Source organism: Phaenicophaeus curvirostris, chromosome 21, assembly GCF_032191515.1.
Source record: "Phaenicophaeus curvirostris isolate KB17595 chromosome 21, BPBGC_Pcur_1.0, whole genome shotgun sequence".
Taxonomy (NCBI): Eukaryota; Metazoa; Chordata; class Aves; order Cuculiformes; family Cuculidae; genus Phaenicophaeus; species Phaenicophaeus curvirostris.
Genome location: NC_091412.1, coordinates 7,517,755 through 7,544,142, shown reverse-complemented (window position 1 = coordinate 7,544,142; position 26,388 = coordinate 7,517,755). Strand labels below are relative to the sequence as shown.

General features: G+C 40.2%; 1 protein-coding gene across 1 annotated transcript; it reads left to right on the top strand.

The window, feature by feature from the left end:
• The first annotated feature begins 386 nt into the window (after positions 1 to 386).
• APPBP2 (amyloid beta precursor protein binding protein 2) lies at positions 387 to 26,388 on the top strand. The gene is made up of 13 exons (XM_069874393.1): positions 387 to 544; positions 10,675 to 10,763; positions 11,718 to 11,869; positions 12,562 to 12,685; positions 16,494 to 16,662; positions 17,401 to 17,490; positions 17,964 to 18,031; positions 18,113 to 18,218; positions 18,376 to 18,500; positions 18,691 to 18,776; positions 19,160 to 19,350; positions 19,738 to 19,903; positions 20,585 to 26,388. Exons 1-13 carry the CDS (start codon positions 404 to 406, stop codon positions 20,836 to 20,838), a joined length of 1,761 nt encoding a protein of 586 aa, XP_069730494.1. The 5' UTR covers positions 387 to 403; the 3' UTR covers positions 20,839 to 26,388.

Sequence of the window (26,388 nt, the reverse complement as noted above, 5' to 3'; positions counted from 1 at the left end):
AGGCCAGGTTGGATGGGGCTTGGGCAGCCTGGTCTAGTGGGAGGTGTTGGAGGGTTGGAACTGGATGGGCTTTAAGGTCCCTTCCAACCCAAACTATTCTATGATCAGGAAAGATTTCTTCACCAAAAGGGTTCTCAGGCAATAGAACAGCTGCCCCCGGGGTGGGCAGTTGAGTCCCCATCCCTGGAGGTCTTTAAAAGACAGGTAGATGAGATGCTCAGGGGTTTGCTTGAGTAGTAAACAGGGACGGCTCTGCTTGATGACCTCGAAGGTCTCTCCTTATTCTGTGCACCCCACCCCACCCCTCCATTTCCCCCCCCCCCCCCCCCCATCTCCCCCAGCCGGGGGGGCGGAGCGCGCGGGGGGGCGGGGGGAGGGAGGGAGGCGGCCCCGCGCACCCAAGATGGCGGCGGTGGAGCTGGAGTGGGTGCCCGAGACGCTCTATAACACCGCGATCTCGGCCGTGGTCGATAGTTACGGGCGGGCCCGGCGCCGGGATATCCGATCGCTGCCCGAGAACATCCAGTTCGACGTGTATTACAAGGTACGGTGAAGCGGGGAGGGGAGGCGGCGGGGCGGGGGTTGGGGGGTGAGCGGGGCCGGGCCCGGCCGGGCCTGGGGGGGATGGAAGGAGAAGCGGGGCTGGGCGAGGAGGAGGGAGGGAAGAGCTGCTCCCCCGCCCGCCTCAGGCCGCTCCTTGGGGGGCTTGGAGGGGAAGGGGCCGCTACGCGGTGGGACTGGGAGAGCCAGGCCCGTGTGGGGCCGCCCGGGCTGCGGTTGGGGAGGCGCCGGGGGGAGGCGAGGCTCGGGGGCCTCGGGTTCTTCCCTTCCACCCGTGGGTTCCAAGCCCTTGCGAGGCCCCGAGGGTTCTTTTCTTCCACCCATGGGTTCCCGGTTCTTGCGAGGCCCAGAGGGCACGGGGAAGGAGCTTCTTCTCGGGGGACGACTTCCCCCTCCCCGTGGGGGCAGGAAAGTGGAGCTGTCTGTGCTGGGATGTGTTTTTTTCCCTTTTTCTTTATTTTTTTTCTGACGCATTGGAGAAGGTGATGTCCGTGGTGAAAGGAGCGGAGTTTGCTGTGCTCTTGTATCCCTTTAACGATCCAGTCGGAACCAGATGAAAAGAATTGAAACTTGTTTAATGATACAGCTTATTAGCCTTAAATTAGTCTTTCGTGAAAGGGCTGTTTCACTTTCAGCTGCCTCTAAAATAGCCAGAGTTAGAGTAAAAGTTACACTGAGATGGTCCATTAATTCCTATTGTCCACTAAAAAGGCATTCCATTCATGGACAGAGACGGGTGGAGATGGGCATTCATCAGGAGATAAACAGTCTGTAAAAACAACTAAGATGGGGATAACCCTTCTTTCCTCTGCCAGTAAATTCCTAAAACTTTAGAAGTGGTAAATGAAATAGTTCTGTAGATGAATCTTTATAAGCCAGGAGTAGTGGCCCATCACATATATAGAGACTATGAGTATTAATAAGGAAGGCTGATCTTTGCTAGCGACAAGGTGGTTGTTTCTACAGTGTTGAAACAGGCATTCACGTTTTCCATGTCCTTGCTGTTACTTGTATGCCTGGTGTGCTAAGAAATACAGAACCCCCTTTTCTATCACCTGTGAGCGTGCTCACAAATAATGATGGGGTTGATGTATGGGCAATTGCCAGATAAAGCCTAAAGATATGGAACTAACAACATGGAGGAGTATTTTGAGGTTTATTTTTAACCGTTAGTAGGTATGACCGTGTACAAATAAACTTCCTTGGCATTGTCTGTCCTGATTTTCATTCGTTCAGATGAAAGGATTGTACTCTGTGGCTTTTAAAAGCACAAAACCACCTTGTAATGACAGAAATATCCCAGTGTATATTATTCCCAGGCTCTTTAAACACTTATCTGTAGGCGAGTTTAATAGATCATCAACTTCTTATCCTTTTATTAGCACTCATAGGTGGTTGCGTTGAATCAGATACATATGGAGTTGTTCCATAGTGGGAAAAGAACCAGCAGTGTATCTGACCTCTGACAAGACTTCCTCATCTGTTTGTTCTGCTTGTGTACATCAGTACATGGTCTTGTTGGGCAGATGATGGTAAACAGGTTAAGTACCTGTTCTCAAAGTAATGTTTCTGGTTTAGTAATCACTAGCCAGTTTAACTTTCGCTGATGGCGATAGTTTGCATTGCTCTTCTTATTATTTCTGTGTTACAACAGGACAATCTTCGATAATCTGAAATGTGTAAGGTGAAACTGTCTTCCTCTTACAAATACACATTTATTCTGCCTACAGAATAAATAGAACTGGACTGCATGGTACCCTGAATGTTCTGCTGTGGCTGCCAGTGGTAGGCTCGTCTTCACTAGTTGGGGTTTTCTTTCCTGTGTAGGAGAAGCTCTGCTCTTTAGTAGTCACTTTCAACTTAACTTACACGTAAGTGTGACTAAAACTTGGATGGGATGCTCAGACAGAATCCTCAGCCCTTACTAAATGGTGTTCCCAATGCAGAGATGTCTACCTGCAGCGAGTGCCTGGAAGCCTAGCCCAGATCACAAACCCTTTGGAACAGTATTTGTGTTTTCCTGTGTGCTTGTACAACACTTAGTAACTGTTCTCGTTTCTATGTTTGAATGGCTCCAGTGATACAAAGGACGCGGCTGAGCTAGGTTAGAACGAGGACAGTGCCACACCTTTGGGCAGCCCTCTTCTGTGTGGTGCTTGCTTGGCTGTTTTGGTTCTGGATACCGTTATTTTCCAAATCAGATAGCTTTTAAATACCATTTTAAGTTGGTGAGCTATGTTCAATACATCGTGACCATCAAGTTCTTTAAAGCAGGAACAGAATTTCTGAAGTCACTGATAGTCTTTAAAAGTCTTCCAGTTTGTGTTTATATCTTTTTTTCTCTCTGTGTGGTAGTTGCTGCTGCATTGGGGAAGTATTTGTTAGTTGTTTGTATCATATAGAATAGTACTTACTCTTTATTGAGTAATTGAGGATTTGTGTGAATATACTTGCATGTAGAGCTTGAAAATGATTTAATAATTGCAGAAAGTGATTCTCAAAGTAAGAAAATGTTTCCAGTCTTTCACAGCTAACTTTTGAGTTATGTTTTGTTGTCCAGGTAGTAATCATGGTTTGTGATACTGGAGAAACTGCCGCTGACTCTGGAAAAAAGGAAAGGTAGTATCAGTTGGATTTAATTTTGATACACAGGTGTTAATTGATTGTGGCCATACAAGACCTTTTTGTCATACTCATTGCTATGAGCACTTGAACTTAGTATTTGCCAGTCTTGCACGGTTTGCCAAACTGTTTGCATTGATTAAGAAGGTCTAAGTAGGGGCAGAGATGGCCGATGTGCAGTTATTGAAAAGAGAGGAAGGTGCTAGCAGAATGTCTCAATCTTTTTTTTTCACCAGGGTACCCTCTAATCCACCCTTTGGCTCTATTGCCATAGTATATTGCCTTTATTTCCCATTACTTGAAAAATCCAAGTACTTCTTACTCCATATATTCCTGAACTGTTAGCTTCTAGGACATGCCTTATAAGTCTGGGCATTTGCAGTTACCAATGAGAACTCAGACAAGGATAGTTGCAGAAATTTCTGTTCTATGCACTCTGTAAGGTATTGGTTCTGCTGCAATGTCTCAAAATCCTAATAGGAAGCATATTTGTACCTCCTGTAGCATTCTTAAGCAGTAACTAAAGTTTAAAAAAGGCAATATCAAATAATCATGACGTTAGTAAAAGAAGAAACCTGTACTGATCCAGCAGGGTGTTACTGGGTGTTTTTCAAGTGGCGTTTGACTTTTCCTTGCAACCATGAGAGAAATAATAAAGGCAGAGCAGAATACGTGTGAGGATATCATGGAAGTTTTAAAGACTATATCTATGCTAAAGAAATATCAAAATGTCTTATTAGTCACAGTTGTATTTTGAAGAGCTTCATAGCTAGTATTGTTAGAAGTAACACCTGCACGGAGGGGAGGGAAATAAATATGCAAACATATCATTTTTTGTTTCCTTTGTGTCTTTGCCAGGTTTATATATATATCCTGGTTGTGGTGTTTCCTAGCAAAACTGGTTAGGTGCTCTTTCTCATTTTGGGGTAAAGAGAGAGAGAGGGTGGCAAGCTTTCAGAAGCCAAAGGAAGAATTATACCGATCCCAATTAAAATAGGGCACATTTGGCAGGTGGCAGCATTTGCAAACGCCAAAATTCTGTATTAAAAAATAGGTGACAACTGGAATAAACTCTAAGTCCTCAAAAAACTCTCACAAAATGAGGAAAATGAAATTTTTCTATTTTGTAGTTGGGGATAGTGTTTTAAGGGAGTTAAGGAAAAGAGTTTGTGTGGACAGAAATAAGCTACTGAATTATACAGTCTGATTACTGTTCAGTTAGTGTCTTGCATAGAATTTGGTTCTTTCCTCTGTGCCTCAGCTTTGTATTCTATTGTGTGTAATTATCTCATTTCTTTGGTTTTCATGCTGCTTTTAAAGATATGCTGCTTCCTTCATTTTAGCGTTCTCTGACATAGACTTGTTGCAGCTACCCGCTAGCACACGGATTTTGGGCTTGTGCTGGCTAACAAGGAATTTCATCCAATGATTATTTTCCTTTTGGAATGTCTTTTTCTGGATTGTGTATTTTTCCTTCTTTACACTGATTTTTCTTGAAAATAATTTGGATCCAATGCTATTTGAATGTTTTTTTATAAGATCATGAACTGCAGGAACAACTGGCGATAACATTCATTTGTTTTTGTTAGTGCAGACCTGTATCCTTTAGTAATTGCAGTATGCTAGCTTGTTTTGCATTACATTTTTTAGTCAAAGTCCAGAAGGTTATAGTCATGCTGTTTCTTTGCAGTAGTAGATAAAACTGAAGTGATTCTGTGTTGTTGTGAGTTCAAGTACAGGATTTTGAGTTTAGATCCTGATAGTTCCCACTCCTGTAATAATGGATGTAGCTGCAATATTGTGTCTCCTTGCTGTGTTCTGCTAATCCAGAAAAGAACAAGCATGGCTAAGAAAAGGTCTTGTAATCACATCAGAGTATTCTTGGAACCAAACAAAATGAATAAACAGGAATTTGCTGACTGTTCACAACAAGCAATAGAGAGTCCATTCTCTGCATTGCAGTATTGTTGTCACTGATGAAGAGTAGATTATAAGAATAATTTTTATAAGGTTAGAATAAAACTAGCTTGTCCTGAGGCCTCTGTCACGTGGGTATTTGGTTAGAGTGAAGAGGATAAACTCCCCATTAAGTGAAGTGTAGCTGTGCTACTTCACTTTTGAGGTTTTCTGACCAGAGGAATACAAACAAGGTCACGAGTGAGCAATGTGTGAGGGAGGCCAAAAATCCCAGAGTGAATGGGCCCCATTTTGTAGGACTTCTGCTGTGACCCATCAAATGTGACTTCACAAAGACTTAGTTACATTCATGCTGCTGTATTTTTGGGAGTCAGAAATTAAATGTTATGTGGGAGATGGTCACGACTTCTCTGTGTGTGCACACGTGAACCATGGCTCTGATCATCTGGTTGGACTTCCCAAGTGCGTGTGGTGAGACTTCACTGGATAGTGCTTGAATTAAATTGTATCCTTGTTTGCCTCTTTTTTTAAATTCAAGCCTCACAGTGAAGGAGAATAATCACTCCTATCAGTATTTTTCAATTATTATTACTTTTTGTTTTAATGTGTGCCTTTTTTCTGTAGTCTAAATTTAGACTAGAACTCAACCATCTTTTCTTGTTACGTCTTGAATGGTTTGAAGCTTCTTGCCTTTGCTTACTATTTTTCTAACTTGTATTACTCTGTTGGCTTTTTTTCACTTCCAGCTGTGGGCTGTGTGTTCCATTCCTGATGTGCTCTGGCTTCCCTGTTTTTTTTCAGCCATTATTGAGTCTTAGACACTAGAAGTCATTGTAATTCAGAAAATGAGGTCACACCATGAACAGAGGTGTTCAGCTCATGCTGAAACATTCATTCCTATTTCCACTTAATTTCCTTTGTACTGATTTAACTTCAAAGCACACTGAGTTTCCCCAGTTCCTGCTGCAGAGAATCCTACTTTGTGTGTGACTCTAATGCTCAGGCTTTATATCCCTTGTGCTGGACTGTGTAGATGTGAAACAAAATACTTTGTTGGTACAGCACAGAAAGGAGATTGAGTGTGAAGGTGTGAAGTGTGCTGTGTGGGAAAGCAGAGACTCCAGAAGCTGGCTCTGAAGTTAGGCTTATTCAGTAAGGTTGGGCTTTTTTTCTTGATTATTTATTGTTTTGAGGTTCGTAAAGATTGGTTTAGTAAGTCATAGAATCACAGGGGTCGAAAAAGATCTCTAATATCATCAAGTGCAGTTGTCAGCCCAGCACCACTGTACCTACTAAACCATGTCACCAAGTACCACATCTGCATATTTTTTCAATACCTGCAGGGATGATGACTCCATCACTTCCCTGGACAGCCTCTTCCGTTACTTCATCACTCTCTCAGTAAAGATTTTTTTCCTAGTACTCGATCTAAGCCTCCCCTGGTGCAACTTGAGGCCATCTCCTCTTGTCCTATTGCTTGTCATTTGGGAGAAGAGACAACACCCGCTGCACCACAACCTCCTTTCAGGTAGTATGTTTTCAAAGAAGATCCCTAAAGTTTGATTTTCATGCCCTAAACAGTATCCAGTAGAACTATTGCTTGTGCAGAGGCTCTGGATTTGAAATTGATTTAAAATAATCAAATGTACTTGGATTTCGAACTGCTTATTTTCTAATCCTCTGCCCCCCACCTGCCTGAGTTATTTGTCAACAAGTTGATTAAGTGCCCTGTTGACTCTCAAGGAACTTTTTCCTTCTTTAAGTAGGGAAGAAAGATTGTGCTTACAGCCAAATATTCCCAAATACTCATCTTTCTTGGTTGAGTACACACAGTCCTTCCCAACTTGGGTGTGTTATTTCACATTACATTATTGGACATTACTAAGTGTGATGAGGATCTTCTTAGAATTCCTTGTGTCTTTAATTCTTACTGAAATATCCCTGATTATTTCTCAGTCCTCTTCCAAACTGGAGCGAGCAATATGAGCATCTCTATCAAATTGTTTGTGATGCAGTTCCTCTTCTAGTACACAGTGAAACAGCCCCAAGTGTTGGTGATGCGAAGAACATACAGCTTTTTCTCTTGTCTTATGGCTTTGCTTTTGCTAGCAGTCTCGCATATGTTTATCTTTGTTTTCAGAGGCTTGCTAGGAAGTGGGTAGACCTAAGCTTAATCTGTCCAGAGAGGAAAATCTGACAAGAACGGCAATAGAATCACATAACGCATGATGATATAATAATGGATAAGTTACTGGTTTATGTTATTAGTATGTTTAGTTGGAGACACCATTATATGCAGCTTTTGAATGCTTAGATGGATGTGTTCTAAGTTAAATATTATGCCTTAGATCCCGAAAGAGGTTCGTGATGCTTTCTCGCAGCTATGCAAAACAGTTTGATTGTACGTGTCTATATATACATATATATGTAAACTTAGACCTTGGTTCCTGTCTTCAGTGCAAGAATCTGTGTACATGGTGAGATGATGAAGTTGGAATTCCTATTGTAGGCTTTTCTTTAGTTAAAGAAAAATAAAGCTCCAAATAGGTTCAGTTTGTGTCTAGAAGGCATTTGTTTCTTAACAATAGAATAGTTCCTCGGAAGTCCAAACCTCTGCCGTTCTTGTTGGGGCATGTTTTTCTTGAATCACTATGTTTTGTTTTTCATGTTATGTAGCAAGCTTGTGGTTGGGAATTTTGTCTCTCTGGAGCTTTAAGAAGAAAACCATTTCTTCAGCGCTTGCAACTACTTCTTGATGATCAAACGGGTGTTACTGAATCTCCTGGAATTGTTTCACAGTTTGACGTATACTCATCTGTTATTTCCATGTCATATTTCTTTTTACAATATTGCTGTAACAGCTGCAACAGTTTTGAGAAACTTCAAGCTAGTTAATACCTTATATTGTTTGCCAGTATGTTGTGGGAAGGGGTGAATAGTGTGGTAAATGTCCCAGGGATACTGTATTTCCGGTTATACCAGTGAAATGGGTAGAGGGTTTTTTTTGATGCCAGAACACTGCAGGTGTGTGCCTTTGAATTGGGATGAGAGGTCTAGAGATAGCAGGCTTGGACCTTTGCCTGTAAGCCAGATCTTACATGTGCTTGAAATAATCAAGGTGTTAAAATTGAGAGTGTAGTCCAGGACCTCTCCTGTCTCTCCTTCCCAACCCTGGTATTTATTCATAGGGGATTTAGGAATCACATGTAACAGGGGGCATATCACAACATGTGCTTATGTAGCTTCATAAATATATTAATTTTAAAAGTCGTACTGGAGTTCGTGTTTGGTGAACTGATATCAGAGTTATCTCTGGGACCTTTAATTAGCGCTGCAAGGTGACAAGGGGAAGTGGTAATGTACTTGCTTGAAAGCCTAATTGTTAAATGTGTGATAGGGCTTTTGATAGCTTTAAGTCCTGGTAAAACATCTTGAGTGTATGTCTTAGTTTTGTCCAGAAATTATTTCATTGCTTATTGATGTCTGCCTTAAGTTTTGGTCCTGGAACACTAGGCAAGACTTAATACTCTTTCTATTGCAGAAAATAGATTTTGTGTTTTGTAGAATATACCCTTAGACAGCTGTGTTGGAGAAAATGAGAACACTTTAACCACGACTGCGGTTTTTAAATACAGCAGACTGGATGTTTTCTCTCTGTCAGAGAGAACATTGCCTCGGAAGAAACTCTGATCCCTTTGAAGTACAGGGACACGGCACTGTTTTATCTGAGGAGTAACTTTGCATGCAAACTTGAGCTGCTTTTTAAGGACTGATTTTTTTTTTTCACCTGATAAAATAGATGACTAAAAGGAAAACATTAATTTCTAGCAAGTGACATTATTAGGTCAGAGTATGTTTGAAGGGTTTTTGTAGGTTCTCTTCTTAAAATAACAAACTTGCTGTGCTGTAGAATCAGTGTCATGTGCTTTTATAAGAAGTGTTGATTGAAACTAAATTTCTGGCTGGAGGAGATGTTCTCACCCGCTGTGTTTTGAATGCTAATTCTTCTGCTTCCAGTGTTGGTGGAGAAAAAAGTGAACCAGACACAAGATGATTATCAATACAAGCTTTTCGAATGACACTATTAAAACTGACAGGAATATTAACATTTTCACTGCATCTGTGTTTATAATCAAGCTTTTCTAAGTAATGTACTCTCTTGGTCTTACTGTTGCTTACACAAGGATACGTGCTCTCCTCTTGTCAAAATTCCTTGTAGCTGTAAAACCTGCTGAGATTGCAGGGGTGTGGCTTGCTGTGGGTATGAACATGCCCATCTTGGACAGGCTATGTTTGAATGCCATTACGTATGGACTGAAAATTAGCATGTTCTGAATAACTGTTTAGACTGCAACGCACTAGTGATTTGCCTGCATGCTCATGGTGGCGTGAAACTGGAGTGTATAATCTGGTTTGTGTCTGCTGGTAAACTGCAATATTCTGATCCCTGCATCACATAGCCCAGATATCATGAAAGAACAGAAATGGATGTTGAATGGCCTGTGTTGGAGGATGAAGCTTCTGGACAGAAATGCCTGTGAGACCCAAGCTTCCAGATTCTCCCTTTTTCCCCGTGGAGTTAGTGCCTCACGAAGATTTCTTTTTTTTCTTTTATGAAAAGTGGCGTGCATGTGTTTTATTATGTTAGGTGTTTAAAAAAAAAAAAGTCTGTAGTATGATAACCTAGCAGAGACTGCGGGATGTCACATCTGACGATGGCAAGGGTGTAGGGGTGCTTCTTTTGGTGACCTGCCCTGCTTTCAGTCGCTTGTGGCTCTGGGGCTTCAAGAGATGAGGAGTTAAAAGCCTGCAATGGATTTTTCTGCTGTATATTTGTACAGTTTTGTACCTATGTAAATTCTTAGTATTTATAGTATGACAGAAAGCTCTGCAATTTAACTGTGTTGCATAAAGAACTGTCTCTGTGATTTGTTTTTTATGGACAAGTGAACTGATACATTTGCTTATCTGCCGACACAAATCAGTTTGGGTTTAAAACTAGCCATTGCTTTTCATACATCTATGAACAGATTCACTTGGGATTTCCCATTTACTAATGCAGGAATTACTTGTGTAAGCTCTGGAATTAATGGGGTCAGGGCTCCTGACAGTCTTTAGCATTGAGTATTGGTGAGTCAGTCACCCATTGCAGAACTTGTGGGTGTGGCCTTTGTATGTATTTATATATAACATAAAATCCAGTCCTGCTGTATGCTGGGTTCTGTGCCGTTTAAAAAATGTCTTCAAAACATTTGGTACCAAAGAAGCTATTATCAGTATTTTTTGCTAAGCTTAGGAGTTTGGCTTTCTAGCCTGCATGTTAGTGCTTTGTGAGGCAGGTGGGCATAGTAGACACTTGAAAATGTGTTCATAGATAAAAATACCTTGTGTGCTTAGTTTTTAAGCACTGAAGTTGTGCTCCGGTGTGGAGATTGTGGAATTAAGACTATTTAATCTGCTGCATTTCAATATTTTGCAGTCTAGCTTTCATCATAAGTCATCTTTACTATTAAACTAGATTTCCCAGAAGGTCTTAGTCTTAATTTTTAAAATTTATTTATACTTATTTTTCAGCTTTACCAACAGGGACGCTTGTGCCAGCTGGGCAGTGAATTTTGTGAACTAGAAGTTTTTGCAAAGGTGCTACGAGCTTTAGATAAAAGGTAAGTATCTTAATATATCAATAATTCTCACTTCAGCTCTTGCCTCTCGATCTAGGTTTTGAACTTGGAAAACGTTGTTAATTTTCATGGTTTTACAAGCCCATCTAATAGCCGAAGGAATGTTGTCTTAAATTTACAGATGAACTAGGTTAAGATGTGTATTCCTGTCTTGGAACTCGCTAACACACCCAGTGGCGTGAGGGAGAGAATTAGGTGGGTGAAAGTGTGAAAACTTGTGGGTTGACATAGACAAGTTAATAATTTTTGAAAAAGAAGGCAATAGAGAAGAAAAAAAAAACACAAACAGGAAAACCAAATGATGCCAAAACCCCCAATTGCTCACCACCAACTGATCAGTGCCCAGCTGGTCCCTGAGCAACAAGGGTCAAAGTTTCTTTTTTTTTGTAGCAAATTGTAGGTGAAAGGCTATGAAGCCTGTCACTAAGTATTTCACTTTATTGTGTTATGCTTAGAACTTGACTTTCTTAGATCTGATTCTTTGTAACCAGAATAAGCTTCCAGTCTTGAGGCGTACCTCCCTCCCATTGTTTGAATGCCTGTGATGTTAATAGATTCGTTCACTGCTCATTTATCTGCAGTTTCTATGAGAGTTGTGGGGTAAGGGTGGATCTGAGGCTTCCTCCCCCTCTAAATTTCAGCTTAAAATGTTGTTCTCTAGTTTTAATATTGTATGGGTGGCCTATGTCTTACTTACGCTGGAGGGTATCCTTGTAAAGAACTCTGTGTGTGCTCATTTGTTGGATAATCCAACAACTGTGATCAGTTGGCTTTTGAGATTGACAGTTACGCTTGTATTCATCTGGTTTTAGTTGAGAGGGGGTTGGAGTTATTTCTCTAAATCACTACTCATTTGAATTCATGGCACTCAAGCCAACTGACTGCAGTGTTTTAAAAACTTCATGTGTAATCAGATTCTGTTTTCTTTTGTTTCAGACATCTGCTTCATCACTGTTTTCAGGCTTTGATGGACCATGGAGTAAAAGTTGCTTCTGTACTGGCCTATTCTTTCAGTAGACGGTGCTCCTACATAGCTGAATCGGATTCTGCTGTAAAAGAAAAAGCAATCCAGATTGGTTTTGTTTTAGGTAACTGGTGATGATGGGGTATTTAACAGATGTAACTTTCTTTCACGCAAAACTCAGTTGTGCTAATTTTTTCAAGTTCATATCTGTGATTAGTATTGTAAGAACCTATGTAGGTTTGGAATATAGTTTTTGGAAATCTACTTGGTGTCTTAAGGAAAATATATGGATTTTAATATCTAAGAATGTATAGATTTATTTGCCAGCTCAGATGGTTTAGGTTTAAAATTTGTTTGCAGATGTAATGCAGACTTTGCAAAATTTTAGCATTGGTAAGTATTTCTTGACAGACAAATAACTAATACCAAAAAAGTCATCCTCAGCTGAAGGAGAGTAACTCTACTCTTACTTCATCCTTTCTGGTTCAAGATGGGAGGGTTTAACATTGACAGGATTCCCATATATATTATGCAGTTCTGTGAAATTTTGTCAGAACTCTTTTGTGAAACAGAAGAAAGGTGCCTTTGCTCTCACTTTTTCTCTCTTCCCCCCCCCAAGTGATTTAACAATAGCTTTCTGTATTTTGGCATGGAGGATACTGAACTAATCTGTTCCTGTCTTTATTTTTATTTGTAATGAAACATAAGATAAGCGGTCTTCTTACGAGACTCGAGCAAACAATTTTTGTCTTAAAAAGGTGAGTTTTGCTATTGAAATTTGTTTGTTCTTGTTTTTTTTTTAAATTTTTTTTTTAGGGGGGTTTCTTTCGGATGCAGGCTGGTACAGCGACGCTGAGAAGGTGTTTCTTTCCTGCCTTCAGTTATGCACCCTTCATGATGAAATCTTTCATTGGTTTCGTGCCGTAGAATGCTGTGTAAGGTGAGCTCATCTTTAATTCCTGTATGTCTTACTATGAAAGTAAATATTAACTTGTTACCAGTTGCCTTGGAGCCATCAAGCTTCTGATGCTCCCTTGTGTATTCTGCTCCACCAAAATAATTTCCTGGCTAAAACAGAGGTCAGAAGGTGCTTGTTTTACACTAATCCCTGCTTCTCAGCTTGTAAACTGGCAGCACAGCTCGATGGGGAAAAAAACTACTTTTTTGCCTTTGTGTAACACATCACAGGTAACGGGCTGGATAGGGAGAGTGGTCCAGAACCCGGCTCTTTTCAAAGGCTTTTTGCATCTGAAGGAATGTTACATTTCGGTGTTTGCTGAAATTATATTTACTACAGAAAGATTTTTCCAAATCTAAACTCAAATGATATAAACACAGTAATAAAGGGAAACGTGCTTTTCTTGATTCCCATGAGTTCTCTTGCTCCATGCTAAGATACTTAACTATGTATAAGGTAAATATCTAGAGTCCCAGTTCTTGTGGATGTCTCCAGCTGCAGCTTAAATTTTTGGAAAAGAAATTTTGTTTTTAGGAGGCATTTGAGTTTTGTATCTGCTTCACTTCTCAAGGCCTGTTGCGGGCTCTATTGAGATACAAATTACATTCATAGAAGCTTCAAGGAATATCATAGGATCATAGAATGGCTTGAGTTGGAAGAGACCTTAAAGCTCATCCGGATCCATGGGCAGGGACACCTTCCACTGCATCAGAGGCTCAAAGCCTCATCCAGCCTGCTCTAGGGATAGAGCAGCCACAGCTTCCCTGGGCAACCTGGGCCAGGGCCTCCCCACCCTCACAGGAAAAAAAATTATTCCCAATATTTAATGTAAATCTCCCCCCTTTCAGCTTTAAGTTTTAGTTGTTCGTTGCTGTGCTCTTGTCTGTGTATCCAGATGTGTGTAGTCCTGTGTGCAGCAGGTAGCCAAGTTGGTTTCGTTGGCAACACCCTGACCTCTTGTGTGTGCTGCAGGTATGCGCTTGAATACCTGTGTGCTACTGAGTGATGTTAAAGTAGGATTATATTTTTAGCTGCTGTAATGAACAACAAAATATGTACTGTTTATCTGGCTATAAGGCAAAACTTGTTTTGGAAAATTTCTCAAAAAAAAAAAGCTGTGTCTTGTTGATGGTTGAACAAATATGAAGAGTTAATAGGATTTGCCAGAAGCTGCTTATTTCGTGTGCCAACCGGAGGCCGTGGCAACAGTTGCTGTTCTGCCTTGTTCTACTCTGCCAGCTACCATTGGCTTTCATTCCAGAAATAAGATGATGCCACAAGACTGGGCACACATAAGCACCTTCCTAGAACTGGGGAATGATGTATATATAGTACCATTGTTAGGACTTGGTTCTTTGCCTTCTAATTCATTTAAAACAAGTTTCCTGGTTGTATTGGGCTGCTTGGCAAGCTGGAGAAATAACCTTAAATTCCCTCCTCTACTCCAAACAGAAAAAAAGAAAAGAAGAAGGGGGGAAAAAAGGTAACTCTGGACAGCAGCATATAGCCTGTGGAGCAGTTTTAATTTTGTGTTTGCATCGAGTGTTAGAATAAGCTCTTCTGAACTGGAGATGTTAATTCGGTTTGGATAGACGAGCATTGTTCTTGTAGTGAAAGCTGATGGCCTGCATGTAACATTAGGTCCCTCTGGGCAGCAGTGTGAGTGAGGAGACACTGCTGTGTGTTCAGGCATTTCCCAAACAATCAAACAACACCATCAGTTGTTTGGAAGTGTATCAAATAGAAAGAATTTGAAACACTTCCAGAAGTGTGAAATATATAAAATCTGAACACCTTTTTTTTTGTGGGAGAGTGCAGTATCTATGCTTGGCCTCAAAGTTGTGAGACAGTGAGAAACTTTCGTCATTACCCTTGAATCCCTGCTGTAGAATATCTTGTTCTTGCCACTGTGCTTGTACTGGAGGTAGCTGGGGTTCTAAGAGAACTGAATTTTAACTGATTTCAAGTCTAACTTCTGAAAATACAATGCTCTAAAAAAGTGACTGCTCTTACTCTGAAAGCTAGAAAATCTAATCCCAGAAGTTTAATACATTGCATTGTTAATGGAATACCACTTAAATAGATGTAAAATTTTGTGTTATTTAGATGTAACTTGATGGGGTTTTGTACTGGCAGTAGTAAATTATTTGGAGAAACTGAAGATTTGAGATTTCTACAGGCTTGTAGGCTACTTTTCTAATTGTGTTGTGCTCCTTCTGGTTTGCTTTTTCTCATTCTATGTTAAACAGCAAGGCACAGATATATAATACGAATACACGATTCTCCCACTTCATTGTTTCAGGTTTTGCTGCTTCTTGGTGGTTTTTTTTTTTTTCCTGATGCTTTTAGACTTCCTAAGCTGCTGTGTAGCGTTGTTTGCTACATTTGTATGCTCCTAGAGATTTATTTTACTGGCGGGGAGCGGGGGCAATTTACTCCCCAAAAGCTGTTACTGCAGACATCAAAGAAGATTGATAGCTATTAGCATAAATGCCCTAGCTTTTATTTTTTTTTTTCTTCTTGTCTTTATCTTCTGAAATTTCTTTGGAATAATAAAGAATTTTTTGTTACTCGAAACCGGATCACATAAATTCTGCTTATCCTAGAGGATTGGGTTAGGCTTAGCTTGGGTTTTTGGTAGATTTCTTTGTTTTTAGGCACTATCACTGTAGCATCCAGATACTGAATATTATCTTTCCCAGGCACTTATCTAAATTGCACTGCTATCCCTACTGGCTTGTACCGTTACATGGGATTTGGGCTTCGTGTTTTTGATGTTGCATAGCAGCTCCCAGTGGAATGGTGCAGGCAAAATGGTTTCCCTCTTTAGGGGAAGTGTAACTGCTTAGTGTTTCTCTCTAGTTACTTTAAAATTCCCATGTCTTGTTGCTGGGATGTTAGGATGTTTTCTGCTCCCTGTGACCGAGAACACAACGCACTTCTGCATTGTGTTTAGTTCTCAGGCAATATTTAAGAAAAAATGTCTGTTGCTTTTTTCGTTATGTTCTTGAGCCATGTTGCTTTATTTCTCATTGGAAAGCTGGGGTTTATTTGTGTAGCTCGTGTCAGGGTTTGTTTGTTTTTTTTTAAGGCCTTTCCTTTTGATCTTCTCTCTGTGTGGTTAATACACATCTGCTGTATGCTTGCCTGGCGCTTCCTTCCCGTGAAAATGTGAAATTTATCTTTTCTTGTTGATGTTTAAGTTTCACGATACATTCCAATAAGGAATTGCTGGTTGTCACGTTGAATGGGTGTGATTGAATGTCTGATGAAGACACCTTCAAACCAAAAATAATGCCCACTCATGAAGCACTGTGCTGCTTAAGGTTTGAGGAGAAAGCACAGAGATGCCTGAAAAGTCATTATGTCTGCAGTTAGGAAGTGTATGTTTCAGTTTGCTCTATTCTGGAATGGAGGGAGACGGGATTCAATACTGTGTCTTAGTGTTCTGGAAACGGAATTTTATCAGGGTTGAGAAGTACATAACTCATGAAAAATCAAGCAAAGCCACCACACCCAAGTGGTTTGGGCATTGGGTGTGTAAAAGCGCATCTATGTGTAAAATCGTTTGACGTCCCCAACAGTAAAAATTCCTGCCATGCAAGAGGCGAACATGGTTTACTGAAACAATGTTCTGTAAATAGCTCTGTGTTACTGAATTTAGACAGTGTAGTTCTGTTGGGATGGTAGCCCGGTAAGTGTAATACCAAACTGTATGTCTGTGCTACTGCTGTAGTTGGAAATGGTTTATTTAGACATCATTTAGAAGATCTTTTTACATCTTCCCAAGGTTGCTGCATGTTCGAAATGGGAACTGTAAATATCACTTGGGAGAAGAAACATTCAAACTCGCTCAGTCTTACATGGATAAACTGGCAAAGCACGGTCAGCAAGCAAATAAAGCAGCGCTCTACGGGGAGCTGTGTGCACTGCTCTTTGCCAAGAGCCACTATGATGAGGTGAGTGGGATTTTGGTTTTGTTTTTCTTCAGAGAACTGGTTATGAAATAATCCGGATGTTTGATGGCTGGCTAGTTATATTCACATTGTCTCTCTACTGGAGTTCCTGATCTTTCTTTTTTGGTACCAGTGTGGCAGTACCAGAGGAATACTTGATATACATTTTTTTCCGGTGTATTGCTCCAAATTAGTCTACAAACTCATAACAGTGCTTTAACCAACACTAACAAATGGTGTGTGATTGATGGTAGTGTGCATTGTTCATCTGTAAATGAAATACTGAAAGGCTTATTCTAGTAGCTAAAAACAAATAGCATATCACAGGTAACGGTTCTTTGCACTTCTTGTATGTAAACCTGTCTTCAGTGAAACCGCTGTGTAAACTGGGGTTTGCCTTTAGCTCCTAAGGACAGTGACCAGGAAGTTCTCTGCCCAGTAGGAACTGTGAGGATTACTTGCAGATTATAAAACACCCATTTTGTCTGTAAAAGTTATTGTAATAATGCATACCTTAGGGTAGTATAAAACACTGACTTACACATAATCCTTATGAGTGCTTTTAAGTCTGTCTTTTAAGACACAGCTGAACAAGTTTCATTAGATACATAGTTAAACAGAATGTTTTAATACTTTGTAATGTAAATGACCAGTTTATTTTTCAGAGCCAAGTAATGTTTTTCTTGACATTGGAACATAGTGATGTTCCAGTTTCAGGATGTTGGTAACTTTGTTCTACAGGCTTATAAATGGTGTATAGAAGCTATGAAGGAGATAACAGTTGGCCTGCCTGTAAAAGTAGTGGTGGATGTTCTACGGCAAGCTTCAAAGGTGAATTTAAAATCTTCCGTGTTTCTTTTTTACCTAAATGAACTACCAGCAATGGGTGAGGATAGGTGGTACCTCCAGCATAGTTGAGTAACAAGGTGCTCTTCGTGAGCCTTACAGCTTGTTATTTGTGTTTAGTGAGTCCGCCTAGGCCTTGAACCTGGGAGAAGTTTGGGTTTCTTTCTTTCTAAAATGAGTTAGAGCTGTTCAAGCAGACATCCTGAAAGTTCACCTGAGAGCGTTCCATGAAAAGTGGCCTGTTCCCATTTAATCTAGGCTAGGTACAGTTCCAACCCTTTAGTTAGGCATTTACAGCAGCATGAGAGATACATTTATTCTTGTTACCTGTCAACCTTTGCTTAAATAACTGAGAAGTCCTTTGAAATTAAAATTAGTATTTAGCAATTGGGAAAATATCTGGAGGAGGTGAATTCTGAGTACACACCTTTTTACATGCTTAATTTCAACCTGTTTAGGCTTGTGTTGTAAAACGTGAATTTAAGAAGGCCGAACAGCTGATAAAACACGCAGTATACCTTGCCCGGTAAGTTGCATTCCAAACGAAAAAACCTTTCAAAGTTATGCTTGACTTCCCTTAGTTTGTAATCTAAGTGTGTTTCTACAGGGAGCATTTTGGAGCCAAGCACCCCAAATATTCTGATACGCTGCTGGACTATGGATTTTACTTGCTTAACGTAGACAATATATGCCAATCGGTTGCAATCTATCAGGTATGCAGCAGGACTGAATGTCTGTCTCGGTTTTTCTTGATATTTATTTTCTCTCATGTTTCTATTGAAACACGCATACTGTTAACTTAGAGATGGATAATAGTTGTTTTAGTTTTTTCTGTACTAACTGCTGAAATGGTCTTCTCGACTCTTTCAGACAGCTCTAGATATCCGGCAGTCAGTATTTGGAGGTAAAAACATACATGTAGCTACAGCTCACGAAGACTTGGCTTACTCTTCGTATGTTCACCAGTACAGCTCTGGAAAATTTGACAATGCGCTGTGAGTACAGTCTTTTGCGGTACTGGTTGCAAGTTTAGTACTGGAAATGTAGAAAAATGTTCTTAAATGATACAGATGTTCCAGTTAAAATTTAAATGCATCTGTTTTTTGTATAAATGTTTCTGAAATTTATTATTCAGCTGCTAACATAAATACATGCATGTTGAATTTTTCACTTAAACTCTTCCAGGTTCCATGCCGAACGTGCTATTGGCATTATAACTCACATCCTCCCAGAAGACCATCTTCTCTTGGCATCTTCAAAGAGAGTTAAAGGTAGTACCTTTAATTCTATTACTGGGACAATCTGTAATCCTAACAGAGCCAATGTAACATGAGTTGTGTTCTTCAAGTGGAGGTGACTCTAGAATATTTTTAGTCCTCAATGTTCTCTGTCAACAGACTTGTAAAAAACAGAAGAAACTTCTTTAAGATTTCACTGCAAGACTTGGCAGGGGTGGGGAGTAAAAATACAGAATACAAAAATAAGTTGGGAGCTTGATATGTGGGTCATACCTGTTTGAAAATAGTTTCTAATAAACACAAAGCCCAGTTACATGTGGCCCAGGATACCTTGGGCTGATGGTTTTCCCGCTACCTACAGTTAACGTATCTGTGTTGGGAACACAGTAAGAGTGGTTTTTCTCTTCTATACTCAGCACTTATTCTGGAGGAGATTGCAATAGACTGTCACAACAAGGAAACTGAGCAGAGGTTACTTCAAGAAGCTCATGACTTGCATCTGTCCTCGCTCCAGCTGGCTAAAAAAGCCTTTGGGGAGTTCAATGTACAAACAGCAAAACACTATGGCAACCTGGGAAGACTGTATCAGTCCATGAGAAAGTTTAAGGTAAGATTATATTGATGTAAAGATCTTAAAAATTGCAAGATGTGTAACTGTCACAGCCAGCGATGTTGGTATTTTTATGGAAAACTTGTACTTTTAAATTTGTCTCTCCAAAGCTTTGCACAAAAGTAATGAAGATGCATGATGCCCTCAGAGAGAGAGAGTGACAGCAATTCTGACAACAGAAAAAGTAACGCTATTTGCTGATCAGCTTAACTTTATTTGTAGAACTGTTAGGTTTTTGGCTTCATTACTTTTTGCCTTATATCAATTACTACAGACAATTTAGCCACTTCATACTTAGGTTTCTTTAAATGTTGTTTTCTTTTTCCTCTTCTTATGGCACGTTGAGTAGTGTCTGACTGACCTATGTGAATTTGATCCTCGTAGGAAGCAGAAGAAATGCACATTAAGGCAATTCAGATTAAGGAGCAGCTTCTAGGTCAAGAAGATTATGAAGTTGCCCTGTCAGTGGGTCATCTAGCTTCTCTCTACAACTATGATATGAATCAATACGAAAATGCTGAGAAGCTGTATTTGAGATCCATAGCGATTGGTAGGTGATTCTTAAAATGTGTGATACTATAGCTGTTTTAATATTGCAGGGAACATTGTTAACAAGTGTATTAAAGTTAAAAGCTTGGGTGTTGTCTCTAGGCTACATTTTGGAGCTGTAGCTAAATTTCAGTGCAGAATGTAGTTAGTATCTAAAAGAAAATCAAGTATCGTGCCTGTCAGCCTATCCGGTAATTACTCTTCTTGCCCACTATAATTTGTTTTGAAGTTAGTATTCCAAATAACTGCATCTTTGGGCGGTGCTGGAGTCCAGTTTTGAGGCAGATAATCTTACTTCGCACAATTACGTGCAGTATGTTACAGAAAAAAATACAATGTTAAGGTAGAAAACTGAGAAACAACTTCACTGTTTAAGTTGAATTTGAAGTGAAATAGAGGCACAGAATGGCTGCCACCGTTAGACGATTGGTCAATTTGATGTGTGTAAAGCTGTGGTGTAATTAATGATCTGGTTGTAGAGTCCCTGTGGACAAGTTACAATATTCTTAAACAAAAAGCTGGATAGAATTCAAACCATCATCCAGGCAGCTTGCATGTTGCTAGTGTTCTTCGTTTGCTGTAACGAAAAGGTTCATGTTCTTGGTAAGAACAACATGAGAAATAAGATGCAACGTGTGAGTGGATTACCCTGTTAATTTTGCCTTCTTTTGGATTTCTTTAGGAAAGAAGCTTTTTGGGGAAGGATACAGTGGACTTGAATACGATTACAGAGGTCTCATTAAACTGTACAATTCCATTGGCAATTACGAGAAGGTTTTTGAATACCACAATATTTTGGCCAATTGGAACCGGTTGCGGGACCGGCAGTTCTCGGTTACAGATGCTCTGGAGGACGTAAGCACCAGCCCCCAATCCACTGAAGAAGTGGTCCAGTCTTTTCTGATGTCTCAGAGTGCTGATGGACAGAGTAGCTAGGAACTTCGTCAGTTAACCAGTTAAGGTGTTTTTCCCCAGGTTACAAGGGGGAAAAGTCATACTGTGAAATCTAAACCATGTAGTTCTCTGGGGGCTGGAATTTGCATTGAAACACTGGTCCAGTCTACTGAAGAGTGCCCATACGGACGAATGTGTGTTAAATTCTTATCAGCATGTGTATGGCATGTTTAGTTCGGTTCACATTTTTAACTTGGTATTCCTGAAAACCCCTTCTTTCTCTCTTCTTTCAAAAGAAGCTACTTTGCAGAAAGTCTGCGAGAAAACATTAAATAAAACTGTTTGAGTTCAAAAGAGTTGCATTCTTATTATGAACGGAAAGTTTCATCCAGAGCTTTTTTCTGATATATAGAAAGAAAAAATGCTGTGCTATCGAAGTTGTGAGACAGGCCTTTCTACTGTAGGCATTGTAGCAAAGCTTAATCGTAAATATCAAGAAAAGGGAGAGTGCTGCCCTAGCCTTGGCTGCTGCCTTATGAAGAAAAGTGGCAAAGAACCACTACAGAGAGCAACATGCTCCATGTGAACCACGATAGGTCGTTAAGCAAGTAACCACCGTATGTTGGTTTCAGTATCCTGAACTGGACCAGTGTTCAACTGTAAGCGATAGAAGATCCAGTAGACCAGCAATCTTCGTTTTCCTTGGTACCAACCAAGAGTGCTAATCTTCTGAACAGGACCAGGAAAATCAAAAGTGGACCAGCCTGCTAGAAAAAACAGTTTTTGGACCAGTGGCTTTAATTTAATATTTCTGCCCCTGCATTCACTTTTACGGTAGAATTATTTCATTTAGATGTATGATCAGTGCAAATGATATTCATGTAATAGATACGAAACTAGGAAGTGAACGTTCTTTAGCGGTTGCAATGGCATGTCTTTACCTAGTAAGCTTATACAAATATTAATGTCAATGCCACAGGCAAAAAAACTAGAAACACTTAACTATTTGCAGCCATTTTTTTTTTTCCTTGTTCAACGGGCTTACTCTAATAACTAAGGCAGTAACTTGTTTATACCAGTTAATAGTTTTGTATTACAATCCAGTTCAATTTTATGTTTCTGGAGAACACAACTTATTGTACAGTTTGCAGGGGTCAGCAGAAAATGCCAAAAAGCACAACAGGTCTTTTTTGTGATGCTTCATTTCTGCATTAAACAGTAGTACAACCAGAAACTGAATCCTTTATATTAATTAAAGCAGAGGTCAGCTGTAAAGATCCTTTAATGATGCCTCTCTCACTTGCTTGTCTTAATTTTTCTTCTGTTGCGGGGGCTGCTTGGTTGTGTGCTTTTTTTTTGGTTTGGTGGGTTTTTTGATTTTGTTTGTTTTGTTGGTTTTTTTTTTAATGTTGAGGTAATGCTCATCTGAAAGTCCGTAACGTAGCAAACTAGGAACAACTCACTGCTCTTACCTCAGTTCTTACAGCAGCACGAGCAGTGCTCCTATGGTCATTATTCTGTCAGGTTTGGCTTTTCTCCCTTCCTCCCCTGTTTTCAGGGGTTTGTAACCTGGCCGTGGAGGTCAGTCCAAGCGCGGTTCCTACAGGACTTGGACTGGATGTTTTGTTTGCGGTCTGGTTTTTAATTTGTTCATCAAGTTTGGGACAGGGAAAGCTGCTTGTTAGTCTTTGAGAAAGAGTGCAGAGAAAAACAGGAATTTCAGACACAACTTTGAGCTTAACGGCTCTTAACTGAAATTTCACAGGCCAATAGTTCATATACCTGGTGCCTTCAAGTGTATTTTTGGGAGAAAGGCTGAATAATACCAACTTTAAAATGCAGTTATGTCATTAGTGAATGCAGATTTAATGATTGCGTACTTGGAATATCTTCACTGATGTGAAAAGAAGTATTTTCATTAGAAAATACAACTGTGGTGTTAAGACTTAGACTGCAGTATATTCTCAATGGCTGTTCAATGAAAATCCAGTTTAAAATTGTACATAGATTTAAAGTCTAATTTATTTATAGCAATTATGTTTATGGCTGCTTTGGGTACTACAGACAAACTCTGCTTTCTACAAGGCAAAATGTTTTGAGTTTTTTTTATCCCTGAATGTAATTCGTCAGTGCCCTGCTCTGTGGGCAAAAGTTCTTATGAATCCTTTTCTTAAGTCCTATTAAAACTATTTAAAAGTAAATGAAGTCTGTAAACTGATATCAGAATTTGGGCAGGGAAGGTGTGCTTGAAATTGTCCTCAAGAAGCTGTGTCATTTCTGTGCTGCACAAGTATGGGGTACGTGGGTTTACACTTGCATTATCTGGAGAGTATTTATTAGATAAGGGTTTCCAGTTTTGGGTCTCTGTTTCCAGCTTCTGACTAAGGCATCTCAATGATCTCAAGGCTTTACGTTTGGGATGAGGAGCATCATTTCTGATACCAGTGAGAGTGGTCTAAATGAACCGCTGCTGTTGTTTTGGCTCTGGTTTGCATATGTATTTCATGATTTGCCTTCAAGTTAGGGCAACCAGGAGAGCTTCCACCTTGGGGCAGGTTAGGGAGGTGTTAACGCTTCTGTCTGATAACCAAATGCAATAGTTCGGTTTGTTTAATTAGTTGCTTTGTGCTGGGATCTTGCTGCATGGATGTACTTCTTCCTTTTCTAAAACTTCACCAGCATATTATCTTCTTCGATGCGTTAGCTTGTTTGGAAGGAATTAAGGTCCTAAAACTCACCCAGAATTCTCATTGATAATGGACTTTGGCCAAGAAATGTGACTTGGCCAAGAGTAGCTGTAGTGATGCTCGTAGGCCTGCTGGCTTGCATTTCATGCGACTCTAGGGTTGAACTTCTCATTGTAGTATCTCTGCAAGATGAGTCATGCCAAGGCACGTAAATTCTGGAGCAAGGGGGCTGTGGCTGGTGGCTAAAGTTACAGGAGGTCTGCAGAACATTGCAGCTGCCTACAAAGTGCTCTGATGGCAGCTCTGCTGTAGCCTTGAACTTTTACCTAATCCTGTCCTTGCTGCAGACAGAGTAGTTCTCCATGTAGTAGCATAAACCTGTTCTTGCTGGTTCTTGGTTCTGAATCTCCTAAATCGAGTCTTTGTTGGCATCTGGAGCCTATTTGAAATGCTGTGGTGTCAGTTGTTGGATACTGTTCCCGTCTCTGTTGTTACAGCAGTTTGATATTTTAGGGGAAATAGGAGTCTGAGTGGCTGAGCTCAGGGAAGGTCAATGACGTGTCCCTCCTGCCAGTGCTGGAGTAGATCCTGTAGTATTAGTTCAATATTCCGTGACTTCAGCACCAGACAGAGCGAGAGGAGCAGGATGTGAAGCTTATGTTCTCCATACTGTGTGATTTTTCAGTGTGGAACTCTCCAACGCAAACCCTGTGTTTTCCTTCCTTCCTTCCCTTAGAGGCAGAACTGGGATTCCCCCCACCCCGTCCTGCCCAGAACACGTTTTCCAGACGCATTGAGGGTGGCAGCCTCGTGCGCTGGGAGAACTCTTACCCTGTGTGACTTAAGCAGCCAACTCTGAACCACTAGATAAAGTTAATTCACAATTGTCATTCTCTGTAGGCACAGCACACCTTCTGCTGGCTGAGCAGGGGTTGTTCGGTGCTGGCAAATTCCACCTGTGAGTGGAAAGTCACTGAAATGGGTCTGCAGAGTCTTTCGTGAAGGTAAGTAATTCAATTGCACCGGATCAATTGGATGCAGTGGTGAGAACAGCAGTCACCTTAAGGAAAATGATTTTAACTGTTGTTGAAATTAAACGCTTAATATTTGATTTCCAGTGTGAAGTCGTTGAACCAGTAATTTGTGTGTCCACTTCTATGCGAACACTGTGGTTTGTAAGGAAGGAGGAAGGTGGCGTTGGGATTTTTCCACTGGGGCTGTTCTGGGTGACTTGTTAGGGAAGGGGAGAAGTACACAAAGATTTAAAGAGCTGACAAAAGGGGAAGGGAGGGAAGCTGCAGAAGGAGATCTGAAAATCGATATATCCCTCAGCTACTCGAAGCAAACCGACCAGTGACTATTTGGCCCCAAACAGTTGTTTGGTCACTTTTATAGCATGGTATTAATGACAACCAGTGAGTGTCTGCTTCGCTATCCTGGTCTCCAGATGCACTCGTAACTCTGTGTCAATACCTAGTGTTTGAAAGTTGTTTTTCTTTTTGCACACAGTTTTTGTTAAAGAATTTTGAGGGGTTTTTGTTGTTTAACTTATTAGGACAATGGAGTTCTTCTGTAACTTGGAAAACGGAGGTTTTTTTAAAATGTGTTGCAGTCTCAAGTTTGCAAAAGGTGCCATTGCGCTGCTTCTCATGGTACACAAAATGCACATTTAACTTGGTGTCCTTTTTCTAGTCCTACGCTTTAGTAGAGTACAAAAAGGAAAACGCACCGTGCCTAAAACAGGAGTGAAGCTATTGACAAAAACTTGACTTGATTGCTATGGATTGGATTTGACTTTGCAGGCCAGCAGCACATAGCACAGGAGATGTTGCTGTTCTCAGACTTTTGGAGATTCTTCCTGCTGCTGCCTGTGTGGAAACCTTGTTTTATCTAAAGGTCATGGTTTCCCTCTTTTTCCCTTATCTTATAACAAAATTTCTGGCCAGACGTTTGCTGCGAATCTGATTCTTTGTGGCTGTTCCATGTCCAACCCGACCGGCCTGTTGCGTGTTGGGTTTCTTGGCCTTGCCAGGATTTCTGTGTGAAACTCCCTTTACCTAAAAATCAACTCAACTATGTATGAAAAATTGGCAGCACTGGTGATGCTTTTGTCCCGAAATCTCAGGAACGTTTTAGGCAGTGGAAACAGGTTTCCCTTGGGAGATAAAATGGTGTGTGCTCTAGGGTCATGTTTAACTCTTTCATTGCAATCCTAGGTATCTATAGCATGAGTGGCCTTAGTGAGTTTGTTGAAGTGCACATTTTTTTTTTTCTTTTCAAAAGTAAATTTTAAGATGAAAAAGATATATACTATATAAATATATAGAGATATTTAGAAACTTGGTTTGTGGTGCACAAGTTCAGTGTTGGATCGCTAAATAATTGTCGCAGGTACCATATGTGTAACTTCTTTTCTTTTATGTATATTCCTTTTTGGGAAGCGATGTTGCCATGGTAACTTCAACTTTACAATTTCTTTACTACTTAATGATGTGAATGAACTCTACATTTTATTGAATATTACCAGGTTCAGTACTATTTTTATACTTTATTGAACTACAGGGGATTTTAATTTAATAGCGTTTTAAAAAAGATATTGCTTGAACTGTATAACTGTATAAATCGAACTGCTTATACGAAAACCACCTCTAAACCAGAATCTCTGCCTGTAGTGCCACATTCATTTATATGAGAGTATCTTGATCATTACTAGATTTTGAAGACCACCCTACTTGTAGTGGCGAGACTAACGTGTCGAGACTTTCGTATCTTACTTCTCACGGACTGCAGTGCCCAACATTCTTTGTAACCATCGAACCATACTATGTTTGTAACCAGCATTGTGATATTCTGTAACTGTATTGCTAAAATGAAATATTGACCTAATAAATATAGTGTTCCTGCA

Bases quoted from the DNA above. Each gene is read 5' to 3' on its own strand.
- APPBP2 (XM_069874393.1), top strand. From the start codon at position 404: ATGGCGGCGGTGGAGCTGGAGTGGGTGCCCGAGACGCTCTATAACACC. The intron at 18,032-18,112 runs GTAAGTTGCATT...GTGTTTCTACAG, and splicing joins CACGCAGTATACCTTGCCCG to GGAGCATTTTGGAGCCAAGC. The intron at 18,777-19,159 runs GTAGTACCTTTA...TTCTATACTCAG, and splicing joins ATCTTCAAAGAGAGTTAAAG to CACTTATTCTGGAGGAGATT.